Below are 16,034 nucleotides of genomic sequence, written 5' to 3' on the forward strand. Positions count from 1 at the left end.
GTGCGGTTTTTGATGCAGTTTTTGGTGCAGTTTTTGGTGCAGTTTTTGATGCGGTTTTTGATGCAGTTTTTGGTGCTTTTTGCTGCAGGTTTTTGGTGCGGTTTTTGGTGCAGTTTTTGATGCGGTTTTTGATGCAGTTTTTGGTGCTTTTTTGCTGCATGTTTTTGGTGCGGTTTTTGATGTAGTTTTTGGTTCAGTTTTTGCTGCAGTTTTTGGTGCTTTTTTTGCTGCAGGTTTTTGGTGCGGTTTTTTTATGCTGTTTTTGATGCAGGTTTTTGGTGCGGTTTTTCATGCAGTTTTGTTTTGATGCAGGTTTTGATGAGGTTTTTGGAAAATAAATAAACGGAAAATGTGCATGATTTGAATGGAAACATGCATGAAAAATAACGGACAAAAAACGTTCCTATGAGTTTTCCGTCCGGCGGAAAGTTTTTTTTTACGAATCCTGCAAAAAACGGATGAAATGTGTGGCCATCAGGCGCAATCCGGCGCTATTACAACTCTATGAGAAAAAACGGATCTGGCGGAAAAAAATGGATCCGGCAGGAAAAAACGGATCCGGCGGAAAAAAAACGGATCTAGCGGAAAAAAACGGATCCGGTGGAAAAAAACCGATCTGGCGGAAAACAACGGATCCGACTGAAAAAACGGATCTGGTGGAAAAAAACGGATCCTGCAAATGTGCTCGCAGGATGCATTTTTTTTCCCCATAGACTTGTATTAGCGACGGATCGCGACGAATGGCCACACGTCGCGTCCGTTCTGCAACGGATCCGTCGAGTTTTGGCGGACCGTCGGCACGAAAAAACGTTCAAGTGAACGTTTTTTTGTCCGTCGCGTCTGCCATTTTCTACTGCGCATGCGCAGCAGAAACTCTGCCCCCTCCTCCCCGCACTTCAGAATGGGCAGTGGATGCGTTGAAAAACTGCATCTGCTGCCCACGTCGTGTACAAATTTCACAACGTGCGTCGGTACGTCGGCTCGACGCATAGCGACGGACCCGTACCAACGCAAGGGTAAAAGAGGCCTTTATGAGCGTTGAATTTAAAAAAAAAAAAATGGAAAAAAACGGCGTGGGCTCCCGCGCAATTTTCTGCGCCAGAGGGGGAAAGCCGACGGCCGGGGGCCAATATTTGTAGCCTGCTATGAATATCAGCTCGCAGCTGTCTGCGTAGCCTTTACTGGCTATTAAAATAGGGGGACCCCCCCAAAAAATGATGTGGGGTCCCCCTATATTTTATAGCCAGAAAGGCTACGCAGACAGCTGCGGGCTGATATTCATAGCCTAGAGAGGGGCCATGGATATTGCCCCCCCCGGCTACAAATACCAGTCCGCAGCCGCCCCGAAAATGGCGCATCCGTAAGATGCGCCAATTCCGGCACTTAGCCCCTCTCTTCCCACTCCCGTGTAGCGGTGGGATATGGGGTAATAAGGGGTTAATGTCACCTTACTATCGTAAGGTGACATTAAGCCGGGTTAATAACGGAGAGGCGTCAATAAGACGCCTATTCGTTATTAATCCAATAGTAAGAAAAGGGTTAATAAAACACGCACACATTAGGAAAAAGTATTTTAATATTCTTCATTTCACCATACTTACCATACTTCAGCGCCTGCAAAAAACGTAAAATAATAAACCGCATACTACCTGTCCGCCGTAGTCCAATTAATAACGAGTGTCCCACGACGATCTCCCCTATAGAACAGTGACATCGGGTGACGTCACTGCTCTATAGGACCCTCAGTGACACACTGACAGGAGACAATGGCTCCTGCAGTGCATCACTGAGGTTACCTGAGTTCAAAGTGTCACTTTATATAATTGCTGCATGGGAAAATGTCTCATACAGCAATGCCATAAAGTGAGACTAGGGACTTTTTTTTTTACAGCGGCGGAGGAATACAGTGGCGGAAGGATACCTTCCTCTCGTCATTGTGTTTCTGAGCCCCTAGAGAGCGGTCGCATTATTTGATGCTGCTGCTCTCCACGGGAGATCGTCGTGGGACACTCGTGGATTTCTGCGGACAGGGAGTATATTGGTTGTTTGTTTTTTTCACATTTTTTATAGATGACACTGGCTTCGGGGATCAAAATGACAAGTAATGGTGAGTATGTAATCTGTGTTTAATGTAATGTATGTCATGTATGTAATGTATGAATGTACTGTATGTCTATATGTATGTATGTATGTAGAATGTATGTATGGAGTATTTTTTTTTTTTTTTCATTCAACACATTAGCCGGATGATGGGACTACTACTGTCCCATCATTGGCTAATGTGTCAATCACTGTCAGTGTAGCAGGCATAGCCCGATGGGACTTGTAGTCCCATCGGACGATGCCCGCACTGAGACCCCCGCACGCCGCAGAGACCCCCCCCACGCCGCAGAGACCCCCCAGCACGCCGCATAGACCCCCCAGCACGCCGCATAGACGCCCCAGCACGCCGCATAGACCCCCCAGCACGCCGCATAGACGCCCCAGCACGCCGCAGAGAGCCCCCAGCACGCCGCATAGACCCCCCAGCACGCCGCATAGACGCCCCTCACGCCGCATAGATCCCCCAGCACGCCGCATAGACGCCCCAGAACGCCGCAGAGAGCCCCTCACACCGCATAGACCCCCCAGCACGCCGCTTAGACCCCCTCACGCCGCATAGACCCCCCCAGCACGCCGCAGAGCCCTCCCACGCCGCATCAAGCCCCGGCATGCCGCATCAAGCCTGGGCATACAGCGCCGGCCGCATAGAATGAGATCCCTGGCAGGCCCGCACAGACCCCGCCCGCACAGAGACACGCAGTCTCCGCCCACGCACCGCCCACACTCTCCCCCCCTTCCAGAACCCCATATAGAAGGACAGAAAGGGCTGATTTACCGTCCGATACTTGAGTCCCATTCACTTGTATTGGTATCGGGTATTGGTATCGGATTAGATCCGATACTTTGCCGGTATCGGCCGATACTTTCCGATACCGATACTTTCAAGTATCGGACGGTATCGCTCAACCCTACTCGTTACTGGTCAAAACGGTCACCTTCCTGACCGAGTTCTGGCGGGATATTGCCACAGTGTGGAAACCCTGCCATTCGGGGCGACCCCGAGCCAGCTCATGGCGAGACCAGAAAAGCTCAAGGCCCTCCGGCCTCACGAAGCTGACATCGAAGTAGGAGGTCCCATAGGGATGGATCAAGGCGAAGATGTCATATGCCACGAAGCCCATCCCCAGCAGGAGCTCAGCAACCTTTGACCGATCAGGACAGGCATCCTTGCTTACCCACTGGAGACGGGCCACGTTCCTACGGTTGCTCCTCTGCCCCGGTGTCGGCAGAGACCAGACAGTCTCTGCCCCTCTATCTCGGAAGGCGGAAAGACCGTGTCTCTCTATCCAGAAAGACAGATCAACCTCCCTCCCCTCTACATTGATGGAACTCTCCCCTCTCCTCAGGGCGTCCAGGAAGCGCTGCTGCAAGTCACCATCCTCAGGGTCACCAGACAAGGGCGCACTACTACCCCCAGCAGTGACAGCTCCTGAATAGCTTGGGGCTGAAGCCCCCGCCACCGCTGGGGAGGCAGCGGGACCACTACCTGCTTCCCCTCCACCAACACCAGTAATGCTCTCCTCATTCACTCCACCACCACCACTATTCCCATCATTTGCAACATCACTACTCCCATCATTTCCTGCACAGCTCCTTTCATTCCCCTTACCACTGCCACCACTTCCCGTCACTTTTTTTCCAGTATTCTCACTACTATTTGTAAAACTGTTCTCTGCACCTTCCACAGTAACATCCATTTTCTCCTCACTTGTGTCTGGCTTCTTTGCACTCACACCTGCTGGACCGGGGGAGGGGTGCAGCACCACACCTGTTTTCCCTTGATTGGTGCTGGCTCTCTGTTGTGTCTCTGGAGCGCCTTGCCCCCCTACTGCAGCAGTTTGTATTTTATTATTCTGGGCCTGCTGCTTGTTGGGGGGCGCCGCCTGCCCTGCACCCACAGCCTTCGGGGTCCCGGTGTCACATTTGGGTGCTGGAGCAATCTGTCCTCCCGTCGCAGCAGGGCGCCCAGTGTTCCCTGCAGATGATGTTTCCTGCTTTTTTTTTCTTTTTGGACTCGCTGCTCCCCTGTCGCAGCTGCATGCCTCTCCTCTGTTGAGGCGCACTGCGCCCCTGTCACAACAGTGCGCCCCCCTTTCGCCGCACCATGTTTCTCGGACCTGCCCCCCACAGCCCCGGCGTCGGCCGGCTCAGCCGTAGTGAGCAGGGATGGAGTCTGCCCACACCGTCCCCCTTTCGCAACGGCGTGGACATCCCCCTCGCCCCCCTCAGCCCCGGTGATAACCGGCTTAGCCGCAGAGGGCAGGGAGGGAAACTCCTCGGGGTCCCCTATGTCCGGCGCCGTGAGTACCTCCACAGCCTCGCCCCCTGCACTGTTCCCCGCACAGACGGCAGCACCGCCGGACGTCCTCCTCCTCTCCCCACCTTGCCTATGCCCCGGACCCACTGCAGAGCCCGTGCCTTTAGGTTTGGTGGGGTTTACACAGGAGGTGGTAGGTGTAGCATCAGCCATAGGTACATATTTGTAACTCACCACCTCCCGTGCGGTCTCCTTCGTCTTCTTCTTCCTTTTCTGGGTTTCCTCTGCTGGCTCGTCCTCACCAAAGGAGAAGCGGTCCAGGTTCACTGGAGACTCCAGCTGTCGGATCTCCTGTAGCAGACCGCCCTCCTCCTCTTCCTCCGCTGATACTCCAGCCTGTGCTGTCGGAGTCCTCTGCCGTGCCGGGAGGCCGCTTCCCTGTTGTCGGCTCTGTGACTCACTCTCCCGGCTGGTTCCAGCTTGTAGGACTCCAGTTACAGCCATGTCGTCGTCCTCCTCCTCCTCGTCGCTTAGGACGCCGGCTGGCGGCTCTCCTGAGGTATTTAACCCCTTCATTTCTGAGAACCGCCGCTGGTTCTTAAACCTCTCCAGGAAGGGACCTGCGCTGTTCTCAATCCCCTCCCGGAGGAGCACTAACCGGGCCACCTCATCTCTGAGGGCTCTGAACCTCTGGGAGGTCGCGGGTTTCTCCTTGTTAGAGGCACGGGTGTTCAGGATTCGTGCCTCCTGCAGCTCCTCCTTCAGCCCGGTCAGTGCTTTGCCGGCGTCCTCGTACTCACGTAGCATGGCGACCACTCGGGAGGAGAAGGTACTCGTGGACTCGCCGGAGCTCTTCTCCCCCCAGGATGTTCCTGGGCTCTCCTTCCTGGGGCCTGGGGTGCCCCTGTCTCCCTCTCTGGGCGGACGATGAGCCGTCTCAGGGTTGGAGTAGGTGGGTATGGTTTTCTTCACCCGTCCTGACCTCCTCAGTCCCTCTTGGGCCGGTTGTTGCTGCTGCTGCTCTCTGTCCCCCGCCGGCACAGACCGGGGAACAGAAGCCTGGGAAGCCATGCCGGCCTCCCAGGAAGCCTGCCTCTCCCTGGGGAGAAGAGAGGCAGACTCTGGGCCTCCTGCTGGAAGTGCTGGAGCTCACGAGACAGGTGCTGCTCCTAGCAGGGTGTGACTGATTGTGGGCACCTGTCGTCCAGTCACCTCCAGAGCTGCAGTCACTATTCTGCTGTTACATTGTGTTTTATCCTCCTGTCAGGAAATAGGAAGAATTTCTTGCTACTTCAATTACACATACAGAGCTCTCAGCTGCAGTTTCCTCTGCCTGTGTGCGATTTCACCTTTCCCCCTCCCTCCCCCTGCTATACAACTGTAATGTGAGACCAGCGTGCCAGCAATGTTCACTGAGGAGTTTTATGGCTTTGAGTCTTTTGTCTGAAACCATGTGCTCCTTTGTGTATCAGAGAGTTATTCAAGATGGAATAATTCCCCCCAAGTAATGACATAGACCTGAAAGTTATGTATCTGGTATGTGCAACAAGAGGGCTCCTAACTGGTGGGTTTTGGGAGCTCAGCATATTGCAGAAAGTGAGAAACACATTACAACATAATTGGGTCACCCAGCTGTCCTATGTCTGTACTTAAACGAATCCCTATGTCATGCTGAGCATAATGACATGGGTGTCATCTTTCTACGAGGTTCATACGCCGAGATATGCAGGATGATGGTTTTCATATCCTTAAGAAAGAGGAGTGCATTCCATAGCTCTGCCCACCCTATGAGGTCATCCAGGGGGAGAGACCCTTAGTTTTGGGCAAAGGTATAAAACTCAGAGGCCAGACAAGGGGGTGTCTTTTGCCGGGGATTCAGCTAAGAAATGCTGTGCAATCTGACCTGAAGATAAGTGGGGAAGGTCCCCTCCCCCGCTACCACACGGCGTACCACTGAATGATATGAAAGAACCGTAAGTCGATTTTCACCATTAGTCCCTTTTTATGTGTAATTATCTGTACATACGATACTTGTTTTTTTTATAATATCTTTTTTACCCTTTTGTAAACACTGCCTACCTTTTTGGAGTAAAATGTATAACATTACTAGCTTGTCTCTCCTTGTTCTATAACGTCCTCTGAAGTGAATTACGCTACTAATTTGTTATTAACCCGTTATTAATTAAGTAATTGGAGCTGGTGGCAGCAGATTTGTCCTGTACGTTTGGGAGACCTTGAAGCGATGGACGTTGATAATTATTGTGCCCGCATGAGTGGAAGTAGCTATATCGCCCTTGCTGCAGTGTGCCCATTAGCCAGTACAATGTAAGGCAGCCTTTCTGGCGACTAATTACCCCAGGTGCAGTACCCTGTCTGACCTAAGGGTAAAGGGGGGCACCAGAGAGCTGCAAGTTCCAAACTGGAAGTGGGATATACAGTAGATAAATCCTCAGAAAAGAACTGGGCAACCAAACAACCCCGGTTCATGACATATTAGTGTGAGCGGTGAGGACGATAAAGATATCCTCCCTGTGATTTGTGCCAGTCACCATCATCATCTCTCCCATTATCCCCTAAGGTGAAGGCTTCACACGTCCATCTGATGCACAGATATTTATTATTACATAGCTTAGACTTTTCTGCTGGTTTATTATAGGAGTTGTCCACCTTTGGGGACATTTGTTTTTTTACTGAAATTCACATTTTTGGGGCTAAAAATTATGTTTTACAATTAGGTTTCACAAAAACTTTGCAGTGTTTGCCATCTCTAGCCACGGTTGCTGGCCGAGGAATAAGTGACCTGAGAACTCGTCTGCCGGAGAGTTTGTAACTCTCTTATCTGTCTTTTTCTAAGCTGCTTGTGGCTGGTTTATGACCACAGACCACATCAAAGTTGAATGTGCAGGGAAATAAAGAGCCTGTAAAAGCCAAACTTGCTAAATTTGCACATGAATTAAACTAAAGCAAATCTCTCTAAATGTGGACAGTCCCTTCAAGCATTAAATGTCCTTTGCCTTCGACGATGCTTCTTAGGAAAACTTAGAAATTAGCTGGTAGATTCTTGTACTTCTGTAAGACGGCCAGGGTGGTAGTCGTGGCAACTGGCTGTTCTGTTCCCACACCCTGGCGCCCCACAGATAAAATACAGTGTCCCTTCAGCTGCATTCACAGCGTGCGCAGCAGCACACTTACCTTCACTGACAGAGTCCTTTCACGTTCTGTCATCTCGGCTCCGCACAAAACATCCCAGAGACAGAGTTCTTTTCCAACAGTTGAACTTTACTATTCAGTTAAGCATTCATCACATTTGCAGCACAAACTTCACAAAGGGACATCTCCTGATCTCTCCCTGCCTTCCGGGCAGCCTCCGTCTTTTCTATTAGCTCTTTCCCTCTTCTTTCGGCAATCCCAGCCTTATTTATAGACAAACTCTGTCTCGTCCATATTTCCAGTGTCACCAGGTCTCTACCATCCCCTCGCCCAGTTCAAACAGGGAAAGGTGCCAGGGACACCATCTAAGCTACTCCTAGACCCCGGATCCTTCTTGGGATGGTCCTTGCTAAGCTGGTGCCCATTGACACGATCCTCAACCTGGGGACCCTTCCTGGCGTAGCAGCTCTATCCCCACGGCTGACCGATTGGCTGCTCTAGTGATGTGTCATTCGCGAACGATCCGAGTCAAAGAGCCGGCTCCCTGCGACGGGAGGCGGCACCCAAGTGAGAGCCACAAAAATCCCTGAATGGCTTTCACTGGGCGTAAAATCCCTGTGTTGGGCAGATGTAACTTCGCCCACCTGAACAAAACTCCACCTGCTCATCAATTTTATTGGCTACTAGCAAGTGGGCAGAGTTTCTTCCGTAGGTGGGCGGGGTTTCTGGCAGCTTACATCAGCATAAATATTTGTTCACATACTGTGAATATATACTAGGGATCCATTCAGGATCCAAAAAGAGCCGACTCTTTTTGGTGAGCGGAGCCATGAGAGCCGAATCACCAAAAAGAGCCGGACTGCCCATCACTAGTCTGCTCTCACTGCTGCATGCACCCTGCCCTGGGCAAGGCTGCCCAGGCTCTGCTGCCTGTACAGTAAGTGCCTACCCTATGTCACTATGGCTCTGCCCCGCTCTGCTCTAACTCCTCCCTACAAAACAACCCCCCATGCTGCCTATACCTTACTAACACTCCTGTTCTATTCCTCATCTCTATGGCGCTCCCCTCTGTTCTAATTCCCCTACGGTCCTATGCTAAGATCCTATCCTAGCCCTATACACCACACTTATCAAAGACATACACATTGCAGCACATAAACTTTACATTTAACATTTAATAAACAACGAGGTGCTGCATGTAGTCACGTGAATAGCGTCCATAGGAGAGGAAGCATATGAGCCATCTCCTTCCACTTCCAGTCAAGGCTGGCTTCCATGAAGCATCAGACGCCAGTTTCCAGGTTGCTTGATGATACGATTTGCAGATGTCCTGAGTTTGGAGTTTCCGTGTATTATTATTACGCCCTGTAAGGTGGAGTAGGAGAATATGACAAACCAACTGAAGTGCTGTGAGGCATCCTCTACATTAAATGAGTGTAATATAATGGAGATGGAAGAGATGTAGAAAGACATAAGGAGAGTGAGGAGAAGCACCATGGTCCTGGCAGCTGTGACGTGGGCATGTGTCCGGGCAGTACTTGACCCTAGCATGTTCTTCTTCATCATCCTGATGTGTCTCCAGAGAGAGTTCAGAGTCAATACTGTGGGGATGAGGGTTAAAATTAAAGGTGTAATTGTCGCACATATAAGAGTCACTTTGTAGGGGAATGTTATGGAGATGACATCATGTGAAGAAGAAGAGGTGTTCACCACAAGCTCATGAGGAGGCACCAGGTACATAGTCCAAGCTGCCGGCACTGCAACACATAATGACTGAACAGCTGATATCACCAGCAAAGTGGGCAGATATCTGGATATTCTCATCTTCAGGAGGAACAGGAGGCCACTGCTGAAGTTGACGATTCTTAAGCAATAGTAGGTACAGAGCAAGACTGTGAACCAGTAGTTACAGGAGGCCAAAAACACCAGGAACTGGAGGACCCTTAAGTGAATTTCTATGGCCAATTTTATGTAAGTTTGAAATGCACTAAAGATCATTTCAAAAACCAAATCCGTCTGGAAAAGGACATTAATTAACCCGATCAAACTCAAAACTAAGTCACAAGAACTCAGGTGGAGGCCAACATACCAGTCCCTGAGATTAACCGCTACAATCATTGAGTTCAGGCAGATCCCTGTGAGCCCCGTGGCCAAACCAATGGCCACACGAGACATATCCCGAGCAGACAGCATGATTTCTGGGGAAAATGAGAAGATGGCGGTTGTCTCACTGCTGCTGACCGCACAATGTGTCAACTGAACCAGCTGTGAGAATAAAGGGCAATGGAACCAATGCAAATCTAGGAGGGGTTGGGTTTCCACGTTCATTTGTTTTTTTTGCTGATGGAAGATGACGAGGTTCATTAATCTAACAACAAATCTCATTGTTTCCAATGAACCAATCGTTGGAGATAATGGGGAGCAGAAGCCATCAGAGCTGATCATGAGGTTGGTGAGTTACTCTATCATAACAATGAGAAAGCTCGGAGCTGAAGGACAATAACAAGCAGGCATGGTGACCTGACAGGTACTAATCCTGTCTCATATAGACACAGCGGCTCTAGACACATGTCCAGTTATCGTCGTTGTGTCGACCAGTGTTAACAAAACTTGACCTGCTACAAATGGAGCTAAGATGGACGTGCTTCAGTTTCCGTTTTCAGCCAGTTCTGCTTGTAATGGATCCATTTTTACTGGTGGAGTCTCTGTCACCTTTCACGTCCTGGTCATGACCAGCCATTAAAAAACAGATCCAATAAAGGATGGCAGAATTAATGACCATCATCATCCATTTTCCATAGACTTAAATATTAAAAAAAAATAATTGCAGTTGCTCCAACTAAAACACAGATTGCAGCCAGGAAGGAGGGAAACGGAAGACATTTTAAGACATTTTCATCCCCATTTAAGTCAATGGATCCTGTATTGGATCATTTTATTTCTATTTTTGTCATCCCCAAATCAGTCTGCAAATGGCAATAAGGAGGTGTGAACACAGCCCAAACCTAGATCAGCTGGGCAGCAATGTGTCAGATATGGCGCTCACAGGGCAATATATATAATGGGATCATGTCTCCATGTAGAAGGTGTATAGAGTAGTCTAGGATCATCTCTTCATTCAAGAGGTACATCTGGTATAATGGGATCCTGGCTCCATCCAGGAGCAACTGTATTTACAATATGGCCAGGTATCTACCAGGGAAGATTGTATGGTGTGATCATGTCCTTGCTGAACTCCAGCACTTTCTATATAAATCTTTGAAATATGAGAAGCCCAGACCGTATGTCACTATTACAATGTAAGTCTATGGAGCCTCGTTCTAAGCCTCGTTCTAAGTCTTGTTCGGAGCCTCATTCTAAGCCTCATTCTAAGCCTTGTTCTGAGCCTCATTTTGAGCCTTGTTCTGAGACTCATTCTAAGCCTCATTTTACGCCTTGTTCTGAACCTCATTCTAAGTCTTGTTCTAAGCCCCGTTCTGACCCTAATTCTGAGCCTCGTTCTGAGCCTTGTTCTGAGCCTCATTCTGAGCCCCATTCTGAGCCTTGTTCTTAGCCTCGTTCTAAGCCTTGTCCTGAGCCTCATTTTAAGCCTTGTTCTGAACCTCATTCTAAGCCTTGTTCTGAGCCTAATTCTGAGCCTCGTTCTGAGCCTTGTTCTGAGCCTCGTTTTGATGTTTTGAGCCTTGTTTTAAGCCTCGCTCTGAGCCTTGTTTTTAAGCCTTGATCTAAGCCTCATTTTGAGCCTTGTTCTGAACCTCATTCTAAGTCTTGTTCTAAGCCCCGTTCTGAGCCTCATTCTGAGCCTTGCTCTGAGCCTCGTTCTAAGCCTCATTCTGAGGCTAGTACTGAGCCTCGTTCTAAGCCTCATTCTGAGCCTTGTTCTAAACCTCATTCTAAGCCTCGCTCTGAGCCTTGTTTTAAGCCTCATTCTAAGCCTCATTCTAAGCCTCGTTCTGAGATTTGTTCTAAGCCTCGTTCTAAGCCTTATTCTAACCCTTGTTCTGAGCCTCATTCTAACCCTCGTTCTGAGCCTTGTTCTAAACCTCATTCTAAGCCTCACTCTGAGCCTCGTTCTGAGCCTCATTCTAAGCCTCGTTCTAAGCCTTGCTCTGAGCCTTGTTCTAAACCTCGTTCTGAGCCTCCTTCTGATGCTCCATAGGTTTACATTGTAAAAGCCATTTCTGGCTCACTAATAGAGCACAGTGTAATCCAGAGATTCAGAAGAGACATCACATGGCGAAGAAGAAGACAGGATCAGCGCTGGAAATTGGAGAAGACTGTGATCGGTGACTACATTACTGCACTGACACTACACTGACATTTACACTGGTTTAGGCAATATTAAGTTTGGTGGGAGCTTTTTTAATAGAAGATGATGTTATCATCACCATCCGTCTGTTAATAAGATGCCGCAAGTCTCAACATAAAATAAAAATATACTGATAGAATGAAGAATCTACTGATGAAGCCCACTACAGATGGACCAGGACAGCCGGGGAGGAAGGGGATGGAAGGACAACAAAAATCAGAAAAATGATCATGAATTAAGGTAAGAAGGTAAGGATTCCTGACAGCTGGTCTACAGATCCAGAACATATTATCATTGTAAACAGACTACTAGCCTAAGGGCTTCCATTTAGGATATATGTAAAGTTACCAAGAAAGTAAGGAGCTGTTCTGGGGGCAGTAAATAACGGAACACCAGATTATTGTCATAAATGGCACCAGTCAGACCTGAAGTACAATTCCAATTTACTCACCCCCTACATGCATGTGGAGCAGGACGATGAACCATTTCATTAATAAGAGGCCACTAATAAACGTTTGCAAACTACAGTGCTCCTCCTAGTTGAACTCTTCACAGGTGGATGAGCATGGGATGAGCTTGGGATCTGGTGGATGAGCTTGGAATCTGGTGGATAAGTTTGGGATCAGTGTTTGGCTTTTTGGGTTAAGTTCAAGGTTCCCAAATTCTTGGCGTTCTCCATCAGTTTGCTTGGACAGATTGCCTCCTGAAATGTCTTCCTCAGTTTGGGGCTGGCCTGGATCATGATGATGGCTTCTATTGTGGGAAAGACAAAGATTAGACACCAGCAGACCACAATCCTCATGTCACTCAATGACTGTGTGTAGAAGAGAATGGTCTCTGCTGTGTAGAATATTCCTGACAATGTTAATAACAGGATCATTGTTCCTATAGCATTGACGTGGGGCTGCAGTTTAGGATTAAGAGAGTGCGGATTGTTGAGCTTTATGTTGCATATGTGTCTTAGAAGAGAGGAAACCGATGTGATGAGAGAGATGAGAATCACCATGAAGGGCACACAACATCCCAGCACGTTGGACACCACAGTGTACTCAATGCTTGTGGATGCTATTACCACACTGGTAAAGATGAATGTCCCATTCCCTAATTGTTGCTCCTGAATTTTCATACGAAGAGTCCAAATTCCTGGAATACTGATGACCAATGAACCAAGTCCTGAGAACATGAGGAGATAAGGCAATACATGTGTAAGCCATCTCTTCATCCAAGGGAAAAATCTGTGGCTGAAATTGGTGATGCTGGTGCAGTAGTAGGCGCTGAGCCAGGCAGTCAACCAAAAGGTGTAGTACATCAGGAAGGGCAAAGGGATAACGGTCACACTGAATGCCACGGTGATATAGGAGGTAGAGAGCCACAAGCCGACAAAGTGTCCGAGCAGCAGACCCCGTAGGCTGATGTTAACCATTCCCATGGCCACATGGATGAGGTCAGATGGAGTCCTCTTCCACCCTCCTCTTAGGCTTTTGACGTTGATGATGATGATGCTCGCATTCAAGGAAATTGCCACTAGTCCTTCTACAAAACTAAAAACACCAAGATGTATGAGGAACCACATGTTGAGGTGAGATGTTCTCCTTCCAGCTCCTCGTTACAGTCCTCAATTATATAACTTCGGGAATTTGACTAATGCAAATAGCTTAGGTCTCCCTGTGTCAGCAGTAACACCCTAATTAGTCTATTTTCTGGAGAATGGATGGGGTGAAAAGTAAAGGTCTAGTATTATAGTGGTCATGTCCCTTCTAGGGTGAAATGCTCATGCAGATAACATTGACTAATATTCTCTATAGTAAAGTGCTGTATATCCATCACTGTCACATAATGAACAATGGGGATGGCAGACTATCGGCATGATCCAACACAAAGAGATTGGAAAAGAAAGTAAAGGATTTCTAGTCAGCTATAAGTGATCATCGAGGCCAGCTCCCCATCTATGTATGTAGTGAAGGATCTGGAAAACAGAAAAGGATAATGCCAGCTGACCCTTGAGGTCTATAGAAGTCCAGCATGCATGGAACCACGAGCCGACCACTCGTGTAGCAATTGCAAAAAAGAAGAAATGTTCCAACTTCTTGTAAAATTTTCAAAGTAATCTTTATTCCATCAAAGCAATAAACAAATGAGAAGAGTTCCATGTTGGTTTTGTTGCACCTCTGCTTGATAAGGTAGGATTAGGGTAGCTATGGTTATGTTGACAAATGGTGGATGTATTAATCCAGGTTGGCATGGACGATAAACGTGACTGACGCTCTAACCCACGAGATTCTGTCAGAGGGACGAGGACTAAAACAGAAAGTACCAAGAGACAAGTGGGGATAGCAATGGAGGTTGTCACTCCATAGGAGACTGAGTCCAGGCCCCTTCTCCTGGAACATTAAACTAGTCTAATAAAAATGTACAGCATGTATCATGGTCGGTTTGACCTCTTCTTTTTCTTCAGGAACCTAAAGAAGATGTTAGATCAACATTGAAACATGTTGTCAGCTTTTATTGAGATAAATATTGTTAGGTTATTAGAGAAATAGCCTAGACTTGGTTTATTTAGAGGGACGTCACCCAGATGCTAATGGAGATGCCCCCAACTCATTCCTCATATTTTTGATTCTTCTATTGGTTTGTGGCCATGTAATGAAATATATACCTCAACATATGTCATATACCCTAGTATATAGATCCTGGCTGTAGTACCATGCAGATCAGCCACCAGGATCTGGTGCTACCAGGGATAGCCATGAAGTCTCTTATGGTAGAACCATCTCTACATCCAGAAGAAGAAAGAAAGGAGCAGAATCAGGGAAATGGAGAAGAATGAGCAAAGGACTGAAGGAAGGAAGAAGAGTCAGAAAAATGAAGAAAAGATGGAGAAGGTTGAGAAGAAAATGAAAAATGAGAATAAAAATGAAAAGAAAGAGATGAAGAATGGGAAAAAAATATAAACAAGGACATTAAGAAATGTCCGAACAATGAGGAAAACAATGTGAAAGATGGTGGAGAATAGTAATATAATTGGTAGAAGAATGAAACAATGAAGAATCAGAAAAATTAGGAAAAGAAGAACACAAATCAGAAGAAAGAGGCAAAGCAGGTGAGGAATGAAAAAAATACCTAGAAGAAGGACCCAAACATGAAGTAAGCAGAAGAACGAAGAGAACAGGGAAAATCTGAAGAAATGTGGAGAATGACAAAATGATAGAGAAGATGGAAAAGAAAAATAAAAGCGGAGAAGAATAATCGGAAGATGAAGGTGGAGAAACAGAAGAATGTGTGGAAGAATCTAAAGGCTGAGGAGAACAAGTAAAAGATCAATAGAAACATGTAAAGAACGAAGAATGAGGAGAAAATGGAGTTCAGCTTTTTAGATGTTTAGTCATTGAAGCGCCATAGATATGCGAATGGCTTTTTTCCTGACTTTTGTGACTTTTTCATTTTATTTCTCATTATTTTCTTACTATTTTCATGAAATTATAAACATTTAGTAACCTGTTGCATAATTTTGGATTCCCCAATATTATGATAATTCCTTGCAGGGTGCAGAAAGAATAATGCAAGAGGAGGAAAAACCAGAACTCCGTGGAGGCGACAGTAAGGATGTTAAGCAGCAGGATGAGTTGGGATGAGTAGAAGGGAACATAGAGGGCCAGAAGAGAAGCCATGGTCTTTATGCTATTAACATGAGCCGTTATCTGTGAATCCTTGAACCTGGGAGATTTCTTCATCCTAAGGACATGAAGAACCAAGGAAGCCATGGTCAAGCCTAAGGACATGAAGATCAAAAGACATGTCAGGCAGCACCACAGGACAGTGATGGGGAGAAACTCGCTGGTCTCTACAACCAGGAGGAAAGCATTACTCATTCAGTCTGTGTTATTACTACAACTTTGTCTTAAATTTGCAGATAATGGAGAAATGACCACAAAAGACAAAACAATTGATGTAATAATTAGCCAAGGAAGAGCATCGGAAAGCCGAGACTTCATCCACACAAAGAACCTGAACTAGAATGTTGTAATTTGGATGCAGTAAAAGAAGCAAAGCCATGAGGTCATCCAGGAGCTACATGCGGTTATCTGGGTGTAAACTCCATACAACCATCGAAAGAAATTATCTGAGAGAAAGATCTGAATCCTGAAGTGATAGATTAAGATGCTGCATATCAAAGACTCTGCAAGAACACCTTACAGAGGCCTAGAATAAGGAGGA

The 16,034-nt window shown here is 47.3% G+C and overlaps 2 protein-coding genes across 2 annotated transcripts; both read right to left on the reverse strand.

The window, feature by feature from the left end:
- Positions 1-8,770: 8,770 nt before the first annotated feature.
- Positions 8,771-9,685, reverse strand: LOC143784217 (taste receptor type 2 member 4-like). The gene has a single exon (XM_077272159.1). The coding sequence runs from the start codon at positions 9,683-9,685 to the stop codon at positions 8,771-8,773; it is 915 nt and encodes a 304-aa protein (XP_077128274.1).
- Positions 9,686-12,441: 2,756 nt separating this feature from the next.
- Positions 12,442-13,392, reverse strand: LOC143785068 (taste receptor type 2 member 9-like). The gene has a single exon (XM_077273739.1). The coding sequence runs from the start codon at positions 13,390-13,392 to the stop codon at positions 12,442-12,444; it is 951 nt and encodes a 316-aa protein (XP_077129854.1).
- Positions 13,393-16,034: the final 2,642 nt, after the last annotated feature.

The sequence above is a fragment of the Ranitomeya variabilis genome, chromosome 7, assembly GCF_051348905.1.
Source record: "Ranitomeya variabilis isolate aRanVar5 chromosome 7, aRanVar5.hap1, whole genome shotgun sequence".
NCBI lineage: Eukaryota > Metazoa > Chordata > Amphibia > Anura > Dendrobatidae > Ranitomeya > Ranitomeya variabilis.